This window comes from Notolepis coatsorum (assembly GCF_963971535.1).
Source record: "Notolepis coatsorum genome assembly, chromosome: 9".
NCBI classification, from domain to species: domain Eukaryota; kingdom Metazoa; phylum Chordata; class Actinopteri; order Aulopiformes; family Paralepididae; genus Notolepis; species Notolepis coatsorum.
The window spans coordinates 120,160,408-120,180,727 of record NC_140173.1 but is presented as its reverse complement, the minus strand read 5'-3'; the positions used below and the strand labels follow the sequence as shown (position 1 = coordinate 120,180,727).

Sequence of the window (20,320 nt, the reverse complement as noted above, 5' to 3'; positions counted from 1 at the left end):
ATGTGAATATGGTCAATTGTGGTAGTGTTAAAAAGGACAGGAATCCTTCACTGTATCCATATTGTTAGGTATTATTCTGGTAATACTTGTGATAACGTGAAAGAGGCAGTGACTTGTTCCCAGGTCTTATCACACACAAGGCTGCTGCTCTGTTCTTCAGATTAACCAAGGGTCTCTTAGCACCGCTCTCTGGAACATAAATATAAACAAACATGGGGAAATAATATTTTGACATTTATTAGTCCTAGTCCTAACATGGACCTCATTTGGTAAAAGTGTGACATCTAGTGATGACTCGGGTAACATCAGATGATGTGTGTAAGAGACTGAAAAGCAACTTAGAAAAAATTTAAGTTAAAAAAAGCTAAATAAATACAGTATATAAAGAGGTTTATCAGTTTTGCCTCTTTACAATTAGAATAAATCAAACAAAAGCCCAAAGTTCATTAATTTTGTTTTAATGAAAACATCTAATTGAATAGTCACAACAAGGCAGCTCTAAGTGGGGGCACAGTTAGGACATTATGGCTTTCCTCGGTTAGAACAAAGTTATCTCAAAGGTCAGAGAACTCAACAAAATATGGTAACCACCAAACAAGCAGTCACCAAGAAAACTGCTGATTCACACCCACAGTGAAGTGCTGCTTACTCATGAAGTCTACAAACGCACACACATCCACTCATCACTTGCAAATAGGCACTGAGATCTGCTCCTACATCTCCAAATGTTTACAAATTAAGATGAAACAAAAGACCGATGATAGGACTGGGTTGTCAGTAGTTTTATTTCCATTGCAGCTACAAGTATGTAAGATGTTTGGACATTAAGGTATTAACCTCTATATAGTCATCATCATTATCATAATGTGTTACCAACATAGTGCCTGACTGAAAAGGACAAGGACCTTTGTGTTAGATTTATATTACTGTGTTTGAATATTCCTGATGTGCAAGGTTGCTTATTCATCATAGAGCTTCTCACAAAAAGCATAGGAAACATGTCATATTCAGACAAAGCTGGTCAGTTTTTGTTTAAAGGGGACATGTATTGCTATTCCTTTCACTATTTGGGCAACTTTACACAATTCCTGTGAGTCTATGGAACACATCTGTAAAGTTATTAAAAAAAAAAATCATTGTTTTGTATTTCTAATCAAGTACTCTAAAGCAGCATTTTTCCACTTCAAGATTTCAAGCTGTTTTGGGCTGGGCTCCGCCCATAAGAGCTTTGAGTGACAGTCACAGAGGCAGACAGGCAGAGAGAGATTGAGGGGGATACAAATTAATTTCGCAGAGGGGGGGGGGGGGGCATAATCCCACAGGACAATGCATTGGTAACTTGTTTCAAATGACAATATATACCCCTGTGAATATTATTGCACGGATCGGAATACGGGCGCACGTGTGGGAGTCAAAGATAATTTGACAGTGATATGCGAGCGCGCGTGGTCGGGAGCCGGGAGGTTGTGTGTGTATTTATGATGTGCAAGGCTGCTTATTCATCATAGGAGCTTCTCACAAAAAGGATAGGAAACATTTGTGATATTCAGACAAAGCTCGTCAGTTTTCAGCACAAAGTGATCAGCGTCATCTTGCTCAAAGCTAAACGGTATTACTGACTACGGCACTTCATGAAGGTGAGGTACAGTCTTGTGATGTGTGTACATTGAGAGCTTGACTCAGCCAAGGCTGCTGCCACACCGGCTTTCACCCGGTAGCTTTGGCTCCTTTACGGCACAGTTTTAGTTTTTTTAGTTAGTGAATCACAGGTAATGCCTCAGAATAGTTTGGTACTACTGCCTGCTGTTCAAGTGCTTTAGTTACTCAGGTCAGTGTAGTTCTTCGATTACACTGCATTCCACTCTCACAGAACTACCGACAGAAGGTGTATTTTGTTGGCTTGGAGTGGCTCAGAGGAAAAACACGTGATTAATGATATTTCTCCAAAGAGATGCAATAGCTTGATGTGTTGATAGCTGTTTAACACATTGAGTGCCACGCCCCTTCCGGGAAGTGACCCCTTCCTTGCTGTCCATTAACCCCATGTAAACGTAGTTGTAGTTTGTAGAGCTAAACCTATATTTTATAGTATATCTATGGGTCTAATAACGCTGTCGAGTCTCAGTGAGTTGCTTCCAGTCAACGTGCAAAAAACAGATTCTTTTTTCATCCGTACATTTTCGTTTGATACCGTTTTGAATATGAATATAGTTTGGTTGCTTCTGAGCAATTCCAGGGAAAAGACGCGAAAACAGCGTTTTTGTGTAATTCAATAAACACGTTGTAATTTTACGCCTGATTATCGGATCTTCCTGAAATCAACGCTAGATCATCATTATCCTTCCTCGTGCAAGCATGCAATGTGGTTTAGACCGGCACGCCCCCCCCCCCCTCCTGCAACCCAACAGAAAACAGCCACACACAAACACAGATAGCTTCAATCGCGGTAGAAATAAATATCAGATCAACGCAAGCTTTCATATATAGTGTCCTTACCTGGTATCTGATGTAATGCAAAAAAAAGAATCCAATTATCTTATCGCCATTCCAGTTATCCACAGCGATCCTGTCTCCGACGTTGTTGGGCATTGCACTTCAACGGGCGGGCGGGGTCAGTAGTCCAAAGCATCCCTACAAGTGTGTGTTTTTCCGGAGTGTTTAGGACCCGCCCCCACGCCGCAGCTCGGTAGAGAAAATAAACTAACCCTAACAGGGTGCAATAATGGCCGAAGGCGTTAAGAGGGCGGTATAAGACCGTCTGCCAGCTCAGACACACTCAGAACAGTATGTACAAGGTGCCCCGCTGAATTATCAATGGCAATAGCGAATAAAAGAAATACAGTGAGAAAAATGTAGATCTACGTTTCCGGCACTCAGCGATTGGGCGACAGAAACGTAGTTCTACGTTTTCGGCAACCAAATGGTTAAGGCGATCGTGTTTTGAGGTGTTATCTCTTTCTATTGCCAGTCATTTCTCTATCAACAGTCATACTGTATTTGCATTATCAGAAAATAACGTTAAAATTCCTCTATAAGAGAAAGGTTTTGTAGTGCATCCTCAGTTCCTTTTGAAGAAAGAGTCCAGGGTGCCTGTGCTACCCCCCTGGGGGCGGGACCGTTTGGCCTGGGGTCCTGACTGGCCTCTAGCCCGACTCTTCCCCCGGGACGACTGAGGAGTGCCTGCTCGGGGGGAAAGGGAGGAGGAGAGAGGGACGGAGACGCTGCCGGGCGATGAAGAGGAGAACGACCTCTGAAGGTCCAGGGCGAAGTGGTAGTCGTTATGCTCAGGCATCTCCCAGGCCAGGACCTTCTGGTCACAGCGATCACAGGTCAGCAGGTCCTCCTCGGCCAGGCATGGAGGCTGCTGACGGGTGTCAGGTGTAAGACTCGGGCATGAGGGAGAAGACTGTGACTTCCACGGGGGGGTTCCCTCCCTCAACCCCTCAGACAGGGACCCGGGCTGGTGAGATGCAGGTAGTGGCGATACGTGTTCTACCTCAGCCTGCCCTTGTCTTGAGTCAATCCCAGATGACATATGTCCCACAGTGTCTTTACTGGTTCCTATTATAACATTCCCAGTTTCAGGCTCGCTCGAGGAAGAGGCTGGAGGCTGCCAGCTCCGTTCCAGATTCTTCCTTTGAAAGAAAGAAGAGATGCCAGTATGGGGGCCTGAGCCGCGCACGGAAGAGGCCGAGTGAGAGGACAGTCTATCGGGGGCGACGATGCAGACGGGGACAGTGTCCGAATGGCTCTCGACAACAGAGCAAAACGCAGGGAGGGGGGAAGAACAGTGGAGAGATGTTCCTTTGCCTCCTTCATTCTCGTCCTCATCTTCCTCCTCCACGGCCACCTCTTCCTCCGCCGTCCCCTGCCTCGGTTTCCCGGCAGCATTCCGGAAGAAAGACCGAATGCCGCCAGGTTGTTTAGGCGTAGAGTCTTGCTTCAGCCCGGAAGACGACCGGCCGGAGGAGGTTTGAGTGGCGGAGAAAAGACCCTGGGTGGAAGTGACATCACTGGACAGGAAGCCAGCAATTCCCCCGGCTCCAGCGGAGGGAGCGTCACTGAATTTGCTAGCCGAGAGATGGAGGAGGGTGAGGGGTGGGCTCCTAGGGAGAGAGACAGAGGAATACAAAGAGAGAGAGAGAGAATGTCAGATTTTACATGGGACTGGTTCAATCTGTGATGTTCACTTTGCAATTGGATTAAGTGTAGTTCAGCGTTTCCGTCGTATGTATTCTGTGTGGTGGGTCACCGTAGTTCAGTCGTCATCACACAAACCTTTTACCTTATGAGCAGATATAATTGCAAACCCTTCTAATAGAAATAAAGAAAGTCAACTATTTAGTTATCAATTGAACTTTAGTTCACTCTTTACATTGTATTATATATTGTATTGGGAGTGCTCTACATGTGATGGGAGAATGCACTGTGCATGGAGAGGGTTGTAATTCTGCTGAATTCCCATTAGATGGGATGCCGTCTAAAGAGTTAACTGCCACCATCTTGATACTGGGGACTAACAAGATCAGACTCCTATCTCTTTGAATGGAGACACCCGTATCCAAGAATCTGTCATTCATATCATTGTTTTTCTTGCCTATTTTAAGTCACTGGTAAATTACTTACAACACAGAATGTCAACAGATACATTTGTCAAAAAGCCATTTTGACCAGCTTCTACGCATGTGCCATGTGGTGGAATCTCTCATGTTACTTTGAGTAAAGACAGGATATTTCCACAAGGGTGAAGAGTACAGAAATGTAAAGGTTTATTTCGCTACCAGGACATTCATTATTGATATCATTTATAAAAACAGGCGTGGACATTTCTTAACACATTCCCCGCCAATCACGTTGTACAGCGTTATTGCCGGCCATGCGTTGTCTGCCAAACCATGCTGTACAGCGATATTGAGATAAATTTAATTTTTTCGCCATGGCATTCATAATTCATATATCGCTGCTGGCGGGATAAAACCTCCTAACTCCATATTTTTATCTTTATCAACTCAGTAGATCATCCTCCATGTGTGTGTGGTTTTACAAAGTCTACACAATGGGAAAGCATTAAACCAATCGTCTGTCTAAACCTCGTAACTCTATTCGCCCTCAAATCTGTGTTCGTTTTTTTCATCTGCTGAAAAGTTGGGTTTTTGGAGTTATGAGGTTTTGTCCCGCCAGCAGCGATATACACCTCCGGCGTTGCAGCTGGACCTTACGGCAAAAAAAAAACACGGCTCAATACCGCCGCCTGGTGGATGGTCGGGCGAGTTACACTGGTAAACAGGATATGGCTGCTGTGCGTCGATTAAATTCATCCGGCCGTCAGATATTGTCGCAAGGCTCCCGACAGACACTATAGTACATATCGAACGCTTTATAAACTTAATAATCGATATGATTTCGGCGTTTATTGCGACATACAAACCGGAAATGGACCTAGGCGATCGACGTCCTATACCTGGGATCTTTCACCGCCAGTCTCATTGACGCACGGTAAGAGGACGCCGACGCTATTTTCAGCCCAATTGTTTATTCTTTTCACTGCAAACCGATCTGATCAATATATCACCCATACTACATAAAGCATTTACTGACGATCATGGAATTATAAACGACCCCCCCCCCCTTTCATCCGCGCATGATGACGCATAACGTATAGGATTATACAGTTGAATTTTTTAATATAGCGTGTATCGGGAATAAACTGCAATTGATCATCTATATATGCGTTTATGCCTATAACTCACGTTCTATGAATTACTGTAGAAAACGATAGCATACTTATATTCTAGAAGGTATTTTTGGATGAATCTATGAATGAAAAAGTATAACGTTCCTACATCCTGAACGATGGATAATCGATGTGCAAAAAAATTGCCTTTTGCACTTGGTTGTCTGTTTTTACTTTTACTTTGCTGGATTGTGTATCACATGGAGTGTTTCTCTTTTTTTTTTGCCGTGCTGTCGTTGAGATGTTTTGTTGTTTGTCTTTGTTGCTTGTTGGTGAAGCTGCAAATATGAATTTCCCCACGCGGGATCAATAAAGTTGTCTGAATCTGAATGTTGAATGCATTGGGCCATAGTAATGTCAATTTAGCAATACAATTTAAAAAGTTATAGCCCTGCAAAGAAGGTGAACATCTCCATAGGCTTAGAGTGGTGGCAGTGAGGCTACATTGATGGATATAACCGTGGCAGGGAATGTGTTAAGGCACTATCATTGGTTTGAAATATAAGTGTAGATTATTTGTGTGGTAACCCAGGGTAGGTTCTCTGAGCATAATTGCTTGTTTTCAGCCATATGCCCTGCTTCCCACTCAGAGATATTTTTTTCTTGCTGAGGTTGACGTTACCATACCACAGTAGGAAGAAGCCCAATGCAGACGCATGTAATTACCAAGCTGCTTGGTGGTTTCCTGCTGCGTTCAGACTCTTGATAATAGCAAAGCTGTCCTGGGAGATCTTGGTGGCGTCGTATCGAGCTAAAGCACAGCAGCGAGAGAAGCTGCTCGGCCTCTTGTCCCCGAGCTGGCGAACGCCAACCGTCAACAGCTTAGCCACCCGGCCGTTCTGAGAGACGGAGCAGAGGATCGGTTAAACCCAGTCATAGAAAAGTGATGCGAGACATGAAAACAGGCCTGACAAGTGATAACACATCACATGTAACAGGATGAGAACAGGCCTGACAAGTGATAATACATGTAACAGGTTGAGAACAGGCCTGACAAGTAATAACACATGTAACAGGAAGAGAACAAGATTCAAGAGGTTTATTTGTCACATACATACCAGGGCATACAGTGAAATGCAGGTGGCCATGCCCGCTTTGATTGTGCAATAATACTAATAATAAAATAGACATAAAAAACAGGTAATAAAAAGACATAAAATGGGCATGATAAAATAGACATGCTAGAGTCCTGAGATAGTGCAATACAATGTTGGCTACGGATTTAAGGCACTGGGTCCCATGTACACTACTATACAATATACAGTTTTTACTCTATATCCTTATGCTATACTTGCTATATCTAAACTATACTATACAAGAACCACATCGGTTCTTTCCTTAACACATTCAAAGCTGGCCGGATATGACCAAATTGGGGCTTGTAGGCCAGCGCTTTAATCAATGGGAGGACGGGGAAATTTGCGAGTGCTTAAAATATATCTTAAATTATGGCTATGGGTCTAATACACCCATCGCTTATCAATGACTTGCTTGCAGTCAACATGTATGAAACGGATTGTTTTTTCATCTGTACATTTCCGTTTTATACCGTTTTGAATACGAGTATAGTTTGAGATTTCTAGTAATTCCAGAGAAAGACGCGATAATAGCCCTTTAGTGGAATACACAAAACACATTGTCATTTTTCGGCTGATTATCGAATCTTCCTGAAATCAATGCTAGATCATCATTATTATCCTTGCTCGTGCATGAAATGGCCCTCGTAGCGTGTGTTATGAACAGGCCTGCCAAGTGATAATACATGTAATAGGATGAGAACAGGTGTGACAAGTGATAATACATGCAACAGGATGAGAACAGGTGTGAGGGAGATTTAAACTGTCAGAGAAGAGTCCAAGTTATACTTACAGGTTTTCGCAGTGCATATATATTTGCAATTACTCTATGATGCAAATCTGGAGCCCACTTTCTATCAGAAAATAATGAGAGAAGATCTAAAACAAGGGTTCCTCCTCACCATCTCTCTGTCCTTGGTCAGTCTTTCCTGCAGCTCCAGAGCCAGCTGATGAAGCCAGTTCTGCACCTACAGGGGAGTAATTCATCGTCATCGACAGCAGGCGAGCCCAGTCTTTCTGGGCCCAAAACATAATATGGGTGGGAGGCAATAATGCATCAAAATCACTCCTCAAATCCATAAATCAACAGGCATGAAACAGATCAAATAGAATCTTGCATCACTTTCTGGAAACCCTCTGCAGAGCTAAAAACATTTGAGAGGGTTTTAAGTATTTTAACGTCAGAACCTACTGTCACTTTTCTACCACTGGTGGGGTGGGGGATGAAGGAGAGGAAATGAACAGCACTGAGAGGCTAAGCGTGACTTTGATCTGCCTGTCTGCTGGGGTCAAAACACCTACACGCCTCGCAGCAGGAGAGCCAGACACACACACGCACAGATGTGGGGGGGACAGAATGGTGCCTGGTACCTGCTCTTTGGTAGCGAGTGACGTCTTCCCAGGGAAGTTCTTACTGCAGCCAATAGACTTGGGGAGCTGCCTGGGTTTCACTGCTTCGAACTCAATCCCCTGACACATGTCATACAGCCACTGACTGTGAAAGAAAAAATCCCATCGTAAATAAAGGCGGTGAAGACGTTGCTAAAGACATTCAGAGAATATAGTGAAGTAAAATAAAAAAAAATCATGATGACTGACGTATTTCATGCATGTCTGAGCAGGCTCTTGGTGAGTCATTGCCAATTGAGACTAAAACCTGTATCCCTGGACAATTGAATACTTTAGACAAAGGACGGTTAAGGTCCATTTCAAGTTTTCAAATGAATTGTCAAACCTAATCATCTAAAGATGGCAAATTGGACTGTTGTGTGCATCCGTTGTTTAAGACAGTAGAGGTTGAGTACATTAGCATGATGTTTCATATTCACACAAAAAATTACTTCTATTGACTACTGACTACACCTGCAAATACAGTACATAGACTGTCAAAAACATTTCAAAATGGATGTATACGGTTCTTTGTTGTTTTTGGTTACAGTGACTGGGGGCAGACGGGGTGCTGGTTTGTTTTTACCCTGTTTTGTTGCCAAAATGCTGCCCCAGTTGGGCCTGAGAGAAGCGGGTGAGATCCCCCATGTTCTCCACGCCCAGGGTTTCTGTGATGGAGACGCCCAGCTTTCCCCCGAGGTTACGGCTGCACAAAAAGGGAACAAAACAATACAGTCTTGGTTTAGTGGTTAGCCAATCCCGCTTTTAATACCTATGCATGGATATATCCATATCCGTCTGAATATACCTGCATATAACTCTGTAGGATAGCATGTACAATAATGCTGTATATACCGCATATTTATTCTTACCATATATATATCCACATCTGTCTGTACATACCTGCACATAATCCTTTTACATATCTGTAGATAGATACTATATATCTGTACATATCCCTTACCGACTCGTACTAGTTATGCTGCTGGCCAGTATGACTACTACAGTATCATACCGTCTTCATACCTGTATCACTGTATTAATATTACAACTCTGTACGTATGGATCTGATTAGCACTACACCCAGTAGTACTAATTTATATATTTTATATCCAGTTTAATCACCTGTACATTGTATATTACTATTGCACTTTACTGTTACATTTGCACTCAGTTCAGTTCAGTTCAGAGTTTTTATTTGCCACATGGAATCATACAATCAGTTTCTTCATTACACAATCATAAATATCATTCCATGGACAAAACTCTTCTTTTGGACTCCGATTGGATGTCAACGTTCCTTTCGTTGTACTGTACTTGTGTTTCTCAAGTTTCTTTATTAGTTGTCATACAGAAATACAGGATACTTTTGTATGAAATGCTTCTTTCTGTTTTGCACCTGAGAGTGTGCTAGGTAAAAATAGATGATTATAAAAAGTATAATAAGTATAAAATAGAAAGTAAAGTACTTAAACAAGTGTAAACAAGACAAAAAAATTCAATTATGTACAATATACAATGCAGATTGCAGAGTAGTTACAATACAATATAAATGGGATGAGGTAAATGGGATGAGGTAGCTTGTGGTGCAATATACAATGCAGAGTATAGGAAGGTATAGTGGTTACGTCATTTTCGTTTTTTCCTGTTCCACCCTCTGTTCCACTTAATGCATTTCCCCATTGACCATTTCTAAATCGGCTCGTTTTAGATAAATAAAGCATTAACGTTGGCATGGTGTACCTTTCTGTGCATATTCATCCACAATCTATAGCTCAACATGAAAATATTCGCAATTAATCGTAAAGGTAGCAAAATAACAACGTTTATGTTTTTGTTTGCTGGGAAACTACACTGCTATTTGGCGCTGCTGACTGACGTCACCACAGCGTAGCCACCTGCCTGTAGTCACAGACCTAGGATCAGATTTCCCTTACATTCCATAAGCTTAACAATTCGTACAATGGGAAAATAACTGACCTTGAATCTGTTGCTAGTATCTGTTTCACCCAGCACCAGTTTATAGCCAACCACCATTTTTTTTTATTTGTATTTATAATTTAAATCGTATAACGTTATTTCGCTGCATAGTAAATCACTGTAAATACTAATGTAAATCATTGTTTCATTGTACATATTGTGTATAGTTTATAACGTTATTGTTTTTTACATAACGTTCGTAGCTAGCTAGCTAGCTTGCTAGCCAGTATTCCCGAAACTCCTAACATGCCCCGATTTAAAATGGTTCTCTCCTTTTTGTATACTTTTGTCCTCACAAACAAAGTATTCTGCCAGGGAACTTATGGACACGACAGTAGTAGTAGTTATAAGGGGTTTGAGCTTGTAACGTTAGCTATCGTGGTATCAACGGCCGTGACCTTGTAGCTAGCTAGCTAGCTAGCTTGCTAGCCGGCATGATGTGTGTGCAGTGCTTGCCCCACAGGTCTGAGAAGAGGACCTGCACATTTTACTCGTTCCCGAAACTCCTCTACATGCCCCGAGTTAAAATGGTTCACGACAGTAGACATAATGCTAACGTCTAGTACGTTTAGCGGGGTAACGTTAACGTTAGCTAGCTAGCTTGGTCAGCTGGCCGTGACAGGGATAAGGCGACAGCCTAACAGGCCAATAGCATAGCCTACTGAACAACAGGCTGCCTACTGGTAAATGTAGTTTTTTTTTTTTTTACGACAAATCAAAAACCTTATAACTACCTTTATTTCAACCAAAAATGCTTAAACAATAATGTTAGTGGTAGAAGGGAACTCATTTTGTGCAAAAATGGAAAGCTTGCCAATGTGCATGCATCAGAATTGTTACAATAGCCGATAATCCATTTTCCCAATGATAAATCCCTATACGGGTGGAACAACCAGTGGTGTCAGACTACACCTCCCTATTTCCAATACAATATAAATGGGATGAGGTAAATGGGATGAGGTAGCTTGTGGTAAGGTGCTGTATAATGCCAATAATTATATTATATTATAATGCCAATAATCTAATCTAATCTATGCAGCAGGCAGCATATGGTGTCAAATAATTTGGAAGGGCTTAAAGGCCCAATCAGTGATTGTCTATGATTGTCTTGTGGTTGTCTTATTTGTCCACCTGTAGAAATGAAGTTCCTCACAGAACACGTCTTTGATCTAAACCTAAACATGACAAATGGGTGGCCACACCACCGAAACATAAAAGATAGCAACAGAGTTTTCATGCTCTAGTTGATTGAAAGGACTAATACTAGATAACTGGTAAATATGGGTTTTTAAACATGTTGTTGTATTTTGTGGCTGCAATTATTTTGACATTTGTAATGTTTCTAACCATTGGAAGTAAAATAGAGCAAAATTCTGCATTATGATGGCATAAAATCATTGTTAACTTATTTTACATGGTAAAGAAAAAAAAATCACAGATTGGGGCTTTAGTACTCACATCTTGCTGATGGGTAGAGAGTTGAAAAGCTCTGGCACAGAATCTAACGGGAGGACAGTCTGGCTGTTGGGCTTGTTCAGACCGCAGGCTAGTTTGGCCAACACCTGAAACAGAGGAACCAGAGGCCTTCAGACAAACAACCAGAAATGTCCATTTCACATGTAACAGTCAGCGTATGCAAATAATATTAAATTAAGAACATGTAGAGTGTGAATGTTATACATCACTGCCAAGTCCACAGCCTCTTAAATCGTCTTAAATTAATAATATACACAGTGTCAAATACACAGGCTTTAGATATTGGGACTTTAAAACATCACTCGTATGAAAACGTGAAATTAACTCAGTTTGTCATGTCAAGGAATCAAATATTACTTATAACATGCAAAGCACACTGCTGGCACCCGTCCTGTCTTTGGAGTGAGGAGGGGGAAAAGCGTACTTTATTGTGTGAGATCCCAGCGGAGCAGCGGAAACCTGTGTGCTGTTCCACAGCTGCCCTCATCTCCTCCACGATCAGAGCCCCCACAGCCAGCTGCAGCTCCGCAGAGCCTGGCCCCTCTGATGGAGCCACAAGTATGGACGCCAGCCACTCCTGCAGACCCCTGGACCTCTGCTCCTCTGAAGACAAGACAAGTACCCATTCACTTACGAGAAAAGAGGCTTGTGGATTTCTTGCAAATTCCTTGAACAAACTAAGCACCAAAGTTGCCAATCCAGTCAACTTTTCCAAGATTTGTGTCCTGTCCTCTGATAAAGACATGTGAACGATCAACCTGGATTTGTGTGGGATAGCCTAATTGACCTATCAAGCCCCGCCCTCTTTTCTTGATCCTCCAAACACAATTGTTGCTTCCCACGGAAAGGGGGGCGGGGCTCGAGATAGATCAATTGGGCAAACTATGAGACTTTGATCCCATTTAGCTGTAACCCAGCTGTCCGACAAAGCTCAGTGCAATAGCAAGCTTTCAGTTAGCTTATAGCCACCTTTATCCATGCCGGTGTCCTCTGCAGACCCATCATGGTCAGGAGAAGCCTGTGGGTAGCCCTGGATGTAAGTCGTCTTCAGCAGGTGAAGCTCTGTCGCTTTATCAGTCATGTTCTTTAGCTTCTGCTGGACCGCAGTGGTTAAATCCATATAGGCCTCGTCGATACTGGCCCTCTCTAACACAGCAAAGCGTGACATCACCTCGATCACCTCCACACTCGCTTCCCTGTAGCTGTGCAATGGTGGCTGGTTATTTAACCTACTAAGTGTGCTGCTGTGCTCTCTGGAGGTTTTGAGGGATGAATGCAACATAACAGACAGCACTGCATCTTTATAGTAAGTAAGTAAAGGAAGTCAAACTTTATTTGTATAGCGCCCTTCTCAGCACGAGTGCACCACAGCATTTGAAAACATCAGTAAGAAAATACAAGAAGAAACATGTGAAGAGAAGAATAAAACATTAAAATGAGCAAAAAACAGAATAGAAAACAACAAAAAAGACAAACAGAAAGAAACGGTCCTGGGCGCGTCTATTTTTTTACCAATGGATTCCAGTTCTGCGATCTGATTGGCCACTGACGTTTCTGGTGCGATCTGATTGGCCACTGACGTTTCTGGTCATGTGACATGTGCGCCCAATCGCGTGACGCGCCCATTTCCACCTCTAACAGCCTGCAAACTACCTAACGCCTAGTTTATCACTGGTTAAGCTTAGGCGACTCTTTCGAAGTTGGTTAAGGTTAGAGTTTAGAATCAGGGCTGGTGTTCTATCGCCCTGCTCTAAGACAAACTCTAATCTTAACCAACTTCGAAAGAGTGCCTAAGCTTAACCGGTGATAGAAACAGGCGTCACACGATTGGCACGACCAGAAACGTCAGTGGCCAATCAGATCACAGAACGTGAACGCAGAACTGGAAATCCGTTGGTAAAAGTAATCAGGCGTCCTGGGCACCACCAGGAGCTCCTGATGGAATGCGAGACACACGTTTGTCCAGATTCATGGCCTGTTCGAAAATGACCCAGAGGTTTCTCTTAATGTGCGAAGCTAAAGGCAGCAAGATGTCTGGTGTAAACATCACAGGAATGAAGTCTTGGCACTTACTGGGTGAGGTCCGCCTTCCCGTGAGACTCCCGTACGCGCGCCACCTGGAGATCTGGGCACAGCTCCTTCGCATCATCTGCCCACATGTTCCTGGTGACACCGTGGGCCCTGGCCTCGTAACTCACAGCTATGATACTGGAGAATTGTGTTATGTTTGTACAGTCAGTAAGTGCTCTGTGGACAAGGGCAATGGGTGTCATTTGATGAATAGCTGAACATCTTTGTTGACAAAAACCAAAGAGTTCCATTTGTGTAAATGAAAAACCTTAGAGTGGTTGGGGAAGGCTAATGAATGAGTTGCCATCATCACCTCTAGTCGAAACAAAGTGTGTGTGTGTGTGTGTGTGTCATTGGAGAATAGCTAGCGAAAAATAAAGGTAAAGCACAGCTATTGAGTTCACGTTTACAAGCTATTACCTTTACCTCTAACGTACTGCTCAGTTGCATTGATCATAATAACAACCAATCGATTGGCCGCGTCAGAACTCACCCGCCTCCTTTCCACGTCTTGTACTGGGCCACCACACAGGGAGTGTTCACCAGAGCAGGATTCAGCCTCTGTTCCACCTGGACGTAGAAGCAGTCCATGTCCACCAACGCCACAACCCTCTCTTTTCCGTATTCCATCCCGACGCGGAACGACTAGCGTTTACTGCTAGCGTTACATAGAACTATTAACCGTACACACTATAAAGTTGTCACATCTTGCACACATTGGAATTGATTATTTGCGTCGAAATAGCCATTTCGCTTCGTATTTCGCGCAATCTTGCCGTGTTATGGTAAAAACGTCATCTTCTTCTTCTTGTAAGTTTCCGGCGGACTACGCGTCTAGGCGTATTGCCGCCCTCCACAGGACAGAGGGAGCATTATAGATTTCCAGCCCTCCCTATATTCTGTTATACAGCCCCGCGGCAAGCAGGAACTGCCATAGATATATCCATAGATATATCTATGGGAACTGCACAACAGCACTAGCTCTCTCTTGGTGGTTCTCACCATAGATATATATAGAACACTAGATAGCTTACCCGCGCTGCCGGCCAATGGAGAGCGACGTCGTCGTAGGGCCGCCATCTTGCTCGGGTCAGCCTTGAGTGAGGGTGAGTGATCTGCACAGACAAAAATACTCATAACTCGCTGAAATATTGACGGATTTACAAACGGGTTGGTTTGCTATAAACATAAAAGATGTAGTTATGATACTGCATACTTATAAAAATGTTTTTTTTTAAAGATGTTTTTTTTACAAACCGCTTGAATCATAGCCACGTTAATAATGCTTGTAATAAACCAACCCGTTTGTAAATCCGTCAATATTTCAGCGAGTTATGAGTATTTTTGTCTGTGCAGCTCAGTGGTGCAGTGGCAAATTGACAGTAGGTCAAACGCTGCATGCTTCTCCGGGAGTCCGGTTGGATAATGCCATGTAAAAGCGATTGCGCGTACTTCAGCCTCAGTGAGTGAGGTATCACAGAGTGATACCGAGTGATACCAGCACTGCAACACTGCAGCTCACTCACCCTCACTCAAGGCTGACTCGAGCAAGATGGTGGCGGTTCAGTGACGCTGGTGACTCCGCCTTAAGCTATCTAGTGTTCTATATATATCTATGGTTCTCACCCAGGCCTAGAAATGAAGGCAAAGAGAAAGAATTAACTCCCTGAGAAGAAAGAACTCTAAAGAAGGAATTTCGTTGTTCTCTGTATACTTATTACAATCCATCAGGACATGCTTCACTGACTCCACCCCCCCCACATTCACATAACCCAGAAGGATGTTTCCCTACTGTACCCAACGTCTGATTAAGACCACAGTGCCCCAACCGTAATCTACAGATTACAACAGAGTCTCTTCTAGCCCCCCCAAAAGGGGCCCCATCCTCCTGACAGAGGGCTGGATAGAATAAAAGTGCCTCCCCTTGGTCTCCGAGTCCCACCTACACTGCCACTCCCTCAAAACCCCCTCCCTAATTTTCTCCCTCAGCTCGGCCCCCCCTAACTGTACAGACAGATCTGGGTGCCATTCTACCTAATGAGCCTTTGGCTAAGCCATCCACTATTTCATTTTCTACAACTCCTGAGTGCCCTGGGACCCAGCAGAACTTTACCTCACAGCCAACCTTCTCCAGCCTAAACAATACCATCAAAATCTCCTGAATCAGGTCAGGCCGAGCCTTTGACTTGCCCTCTCTCAAGGCCACCAAAGCCGCCACTGAGTCCGAGCACAGAAGAACCCTCTCCAGCTTGACATCCTCCACCCACCATAATGCCCAGAGGATAGCCAGCACTTCTGTCACAAAGACTGAGCTCCCATCTGAAATCTGAAGCCCAGCCCGCAGATCCCACTGGGCCACATATACTCCAAACCCAGCCCTTCCAGAGACAGGGTCCCTGGACCCATCAGTGAAGACCCCCAGGTACACCTCCAGTTCCAGTTTTAGGAAGGATTCCACATCCGCCTGAATCCCATCCCTTTCCACCTTTAAAAAGGACAGGTTGACATCCCGCTCCTGAATCAGCCAGAACGGCACCGGAGTCCAGCTCCTACAAGGAGGCGGGTCCTCCTGAACCAGCCCCAATTTACCAGCCCATTGGTTCACCTCTTCAAAGAAAGGCCTGCGCTTGACCCTACCCCCCGACTCCCATGACCCCTGAAGCAGCCGCCTAGCAGGGAAGTCCAGGCCGGAGGCGCTCAACTTCACCCAGTACTGTAGCCCTAACTTGACCCACCTCAATGCCAAGGGCATCTCACCCATTTCGACCAGCAGGCCAGGAACCGGAGAGGACCTAAAGGCTCCACAACAGAGCCTCAGAGCCCTCGCCTGGAGAACGTCCAGCCTATGCAGAACCGTCACAGAGGCCGCTCCATAAATAAAACACCCATAATCCATATAAGATCTTAACATCGCTTGATAGATTAGGGTCAAGGACCCCCTGTCCGCCCCCCAGTCACACCCTTCCAGGCATTTGCTGACATGAGAGGACCAGGTCAACCTCTCGTCTAGCCAGACCCCCAAGAATTTAAACTCCTTCACCCTAGCCAGGGGCGCCCCATAAATCCTTAGCCCCCCCTCCGGGAGCTTCCTTTTAAAACCAAAAATCATATACTTGGACTTTGGGGCCGAAAGCCTAAAGCCCCACTTCTCCCCCCAGGCTTCCACTGAGTCCAAGGCTTTTTGGACCTGCCTTATCACATACTCCACGTTCCTCCCTCTCTTCCACAAGGCCCCATCGTCCGCAAACAAAGACTGCCCGAGCCCCCCCTGCACGCCAACCCTGAATAGTCCTCCTTCTCAAAAAATCCTGAATCCAATTCAGCATCCTGCCCCTAACCCCCAGGTCGAACAACTTAATCAGTAGCCCTTCCTTCCATAGGGAGTCATAGGCTTTCTCTATGTCAAGGAACACCCCCACCACCACTTCCTTGTTCACAAAGGCCTTCTTGATATCCTCCTCCATGACTGCCACCGCCTCCATGGTGGACCTCCCCACCCTAAACCCATTCTGGAACTCTGACAATAGACCCTTGGTCTCTAAAAAGTACACCAACCTATTGGTCACCATCCTCTCCATAATTTTACAACACACCGACGTCAGAGCAATAGGCCGATATGACGCCGGGTCAGATCCCCTCTTCCCTGGCTTCAGCACCGGCACTATGACCGCATGCTTCCAGTCAGTCGGAAGCCTCCCCTCCTCCCATACCTTACCCATCAGTGCCAGAACTTCCAAGAGAGCCCCCTCCTCCAGATGCTGAAAAAGCTCGTAGCCCAGACCATCCTTCCCAGGGGTAGTTCTTGCTCCTGCTGCAATTGCATCCGGCCCCATCACATGTGTGTCTGCCTGCATGCCAAATAAAGACTTCTCCAAAGTCCAGTTATTATTATTATTATTATTATTATTATTATTATTATTATTATTATTATTATTATTATTATTATTATTATTATTATTATTATTATATGTGGAACCGTTGTGCGTTGGAAGCATGTGCCGTTTCTCATAATTCATCTGGTAGACAGGTAGAGTGTCACTGTGGGCATTTCTGGTGTGCTGTGGACCTGCCAGTCAGACGATGGGGCCTATTTGTATTTGTCTGTTGTTAGAAATGAATAGACAGTCATTTGTAAATAGTTTCCTGATTACCACTTCAGCTAGAAAATGAGAAAATATGTAAATACAAAATGAGAAAATACATTATAATATGATTAAATAAAAACTATGGCCTTAACCTCCCAAATAATTAGCATTAATGCAAAATGATCTATTCCCGGTTGCATGTAGTCTAATCACTTTATCTAAGGTTTAAATTATCATTGCATTAAAGTGTCACTTTAAATAAAACAATTAGTATAAAATCCATTTCTGACATCACATATAGAAGCTTAGGCAACACCCTCAAATTATAAAACACTTAAAGGGGCACTTCACCAAAAACAATGCTGATTTATTTTGTACATACTGTAATCTGAATGAATGAAGTTTATTTTTCGGTCTTGTTTACAGACAAATCAAACACCTGTGTGGATTTACAAAAGGAAAAGAAAAAAAATCACAAATGTACATATTCAAGGCAAGCTCACACACAAAATCCAAAATCAGGCTGAAGCACAAGCTTATTTTTGCCTATCCTTATTTTTGCCCAAATTCTTAAAAACTAAATATATTTTAATATAAGAAAGAAAAACTTAAAATATGCTGCAAGATATAATTTTTTTTAAAGAAAAAACAAATGTTTGATGTTTTACTCAAAACTGTACTCCTGAATTATTTTATCCTTTAAGAAATATTGTGTCTATTACTAGGCTTGCAACTCTTCCAGGTCGCCCATCATGGCGCCATGATCGAGGGCGCGGTAGTCATTCTGATCCGCCCTGTCTGGCCATTTTTTGGCGGAAGGACACCATTTTTACACCATATTTGGAAGACCCTTCACCACCATCACAGCAAGTATTAGTCCGCAGGTCTCAGAGGAACTATGGCCCCCTTGACGCCGGGGCGAGTTTTTTGGTAAATGTTCCCAGAGCGTTCAGTCAAAGAATACATTTCTCCAGGGAATCGGCGCGTGTCTGTGCATTTCGAAACGACCATGTAAGTACTGTTTATACTAATTTGTTGGACTTATTATAGCATTCGTTAACGTTTATGACCGTCTATAGTGTTTGTGAGATGTTTTTCCAGAGATTCTGGTCATATTTTCCACTCAAAAAGCTTGTTTTCAAAAGTAGCGCTGTGTACTACCATCTTCACCCAGGCTGCGGTGCGTTAGCTGCAGTGCGTTAGCTGCAGTGCGTTAGCTGCGGTGCGTTAGCTGCTGAGCTAACGCGTGACTAACGTGAACACAATTGATGTATTTATTTCGCAAATGCAGTGTTATCAAATAGCCACATTGCTGTATTTAGTGTATTCATTAGTGGGTCATATTCGTATATATAACATATTTCATTTTATCAACCTAGAATTGACGACAAGACCTGCTGCTGGACGCTAGCTCCCATGCTAGCGTTGGCTAGTCAAGTCAAGAATTTTATTTGTCACAGCATACAAGCATACAGTGAAATGCAGGGGGTCATGCCCGCAGCGATTGTGCAATAATACAAGTAATAAGAATAGGAATGAGAATAAGACATTTGTGCAATAATACAAGTAATAAGAATAAGACATAACAGGTATAATGTACATAAAGTTTACAAAAATCATGGTAAGATATGCTAAGGTCCTGCGGTAGTGCAATATAATGTTAGCTACGGATGAGGCACTGGGTCTTACAATGCTATACTATACAATCTACAGTTATACTATGTGTCCTTATGCTAGCTTGCTATATCCATCTGTTTATTATACAAGAACCACTCCTGTTCTTTATTTTTTTTTAAGTGACCTTTTCATTGTGTAAAGTGACCGTTGAGTGTGAGCGTGTGCAGCATGTGTTATGGTTTGTAACCGACCCCAATCGCACAACACAAGACAGGTATGAGAGTAAGCCAAAACAGGGCATTTATTCAACACAAAGAAATAGCGGCACTGTCCCTTTAAGGGAGAACACAAAAACACTGGAAACAAAGAAATAGGGAAAAATGTGGCACTGTGCCTTAAAGAGGCGAGCAGACTAAGGGGAAGGCTAAGGCTAAGGGACAGGGCCAGGGCAAAAGGTCAGGGCAGGAACAGGGGCACTGGAGAGGGGAACAGGGACAGAGGCCCGGGGAGGCGGGCTGGAGACAGGTACAGAGAAAACAGGGTTAAGGCCTTGGACAGGGCGAGGGCCAGAGCTGCTTACAGGGATGGCAGGGTTCCGACAGCGGAGGCCTGGCAAGGAGATCCTCCTTGGAAGCGATGCGCGCCGGCTTGGGCGTCTGGAGTAGGAGCGCGTCTGGAGTTGGAGCACGCCGGCTTGGGCAAGCGCGCCGGCTCGGGGTCTGGAGTGGAGCGCGTCTGGAGTAGGAGCGCGTCTGGAGTTGGAGCACGCCGGCTTGGGCAAGCGCGCCGGCTCGGGGTCTGGAGTGGAGCGCGTCTGGAGTAGGAGCGCGTCTGGAGTTGGAGCGCGCCGGCTAGAAGAGCGCGCCGGCTTGGGGTCTGGAGTGGAGCGCGTC

At 44.0% G+C, this 20,320-nt stretch overlaps 1 protein-coding gene across 2 annotated transcripts; it reads right to left on the bottom strand.

Annotated features, from left to right (window-relative positions):
- Positions 1-2,542: 2,542 nt before the first annotated feature.
- On the bottom strand, positions 2,543-14,455 carry polh (polymerase (DNA directed), eta). 2 transcript variants are annotated; one of them, XM_084322156.1, is made up of 10 exons: positions 14,219-14,455; positions 13,729-13,863; positions 12,625-12,857; positions 12,080-12,258; positions 11,638-11,741; positions 8,786-8,905; positions 8,182-8,305; positions 7,713-7,778; positions 6,401-6,573; positions 2,543-4,106 (listed from the first exon to the last, which is right to left on the bottom strand). In XM_084322156.1, exons 1-10 carry the CDS (start codon positions 14,353-14,355, stop codon positions 3,059-3,061), a joined length of 2,319 nt encoding a protein of 772 aa, XP_084178282.1. In that variant the 5' UTR covers positions 14,356-14,455; the 3' UTR covers positions 2,543-3,058. The 2 variants fall into 2 exon arrangements, with proteins under 2 accessions (XP_084178282.1, XP_084178283.1); XM_084322157.1 differs by lacking the exons at positions 12,625-12,857; positions 14,219-14,455 and having other exon boundaries at positions 13,729-13,859.
- Positions 14,456-20,320: the final 5,865 nt, after the last annotated feature.

What these genes read in the sequence shown, in the direction of transcription:
- polh (XM_084322156.1), bottom strand. Translation starts at nt 14,355, where the DNA reads ATGGAATACGGAAAAGAGAGGGTTGTGGCGTTGGTGGACATGGACTGC. An exon ending in CTGGGATCTCACACAATAAA is followed by an intron (nt 11,742 to 12,079) that starts GTACGCTTTTCC and finishes CCTCTGTTTCAG; the next exon opens with GTGTTGGCCAAACTAGCCTG. An exon ending in TGACCAAGGACAGAGAGATG is followed by an intron (nt 6,574 to 7,712) that starts GTGAGGAGGAAC and finishes TCCGTCTCTCAG; the next exon opens with AACGGCCGGGTGGCTAAGCT.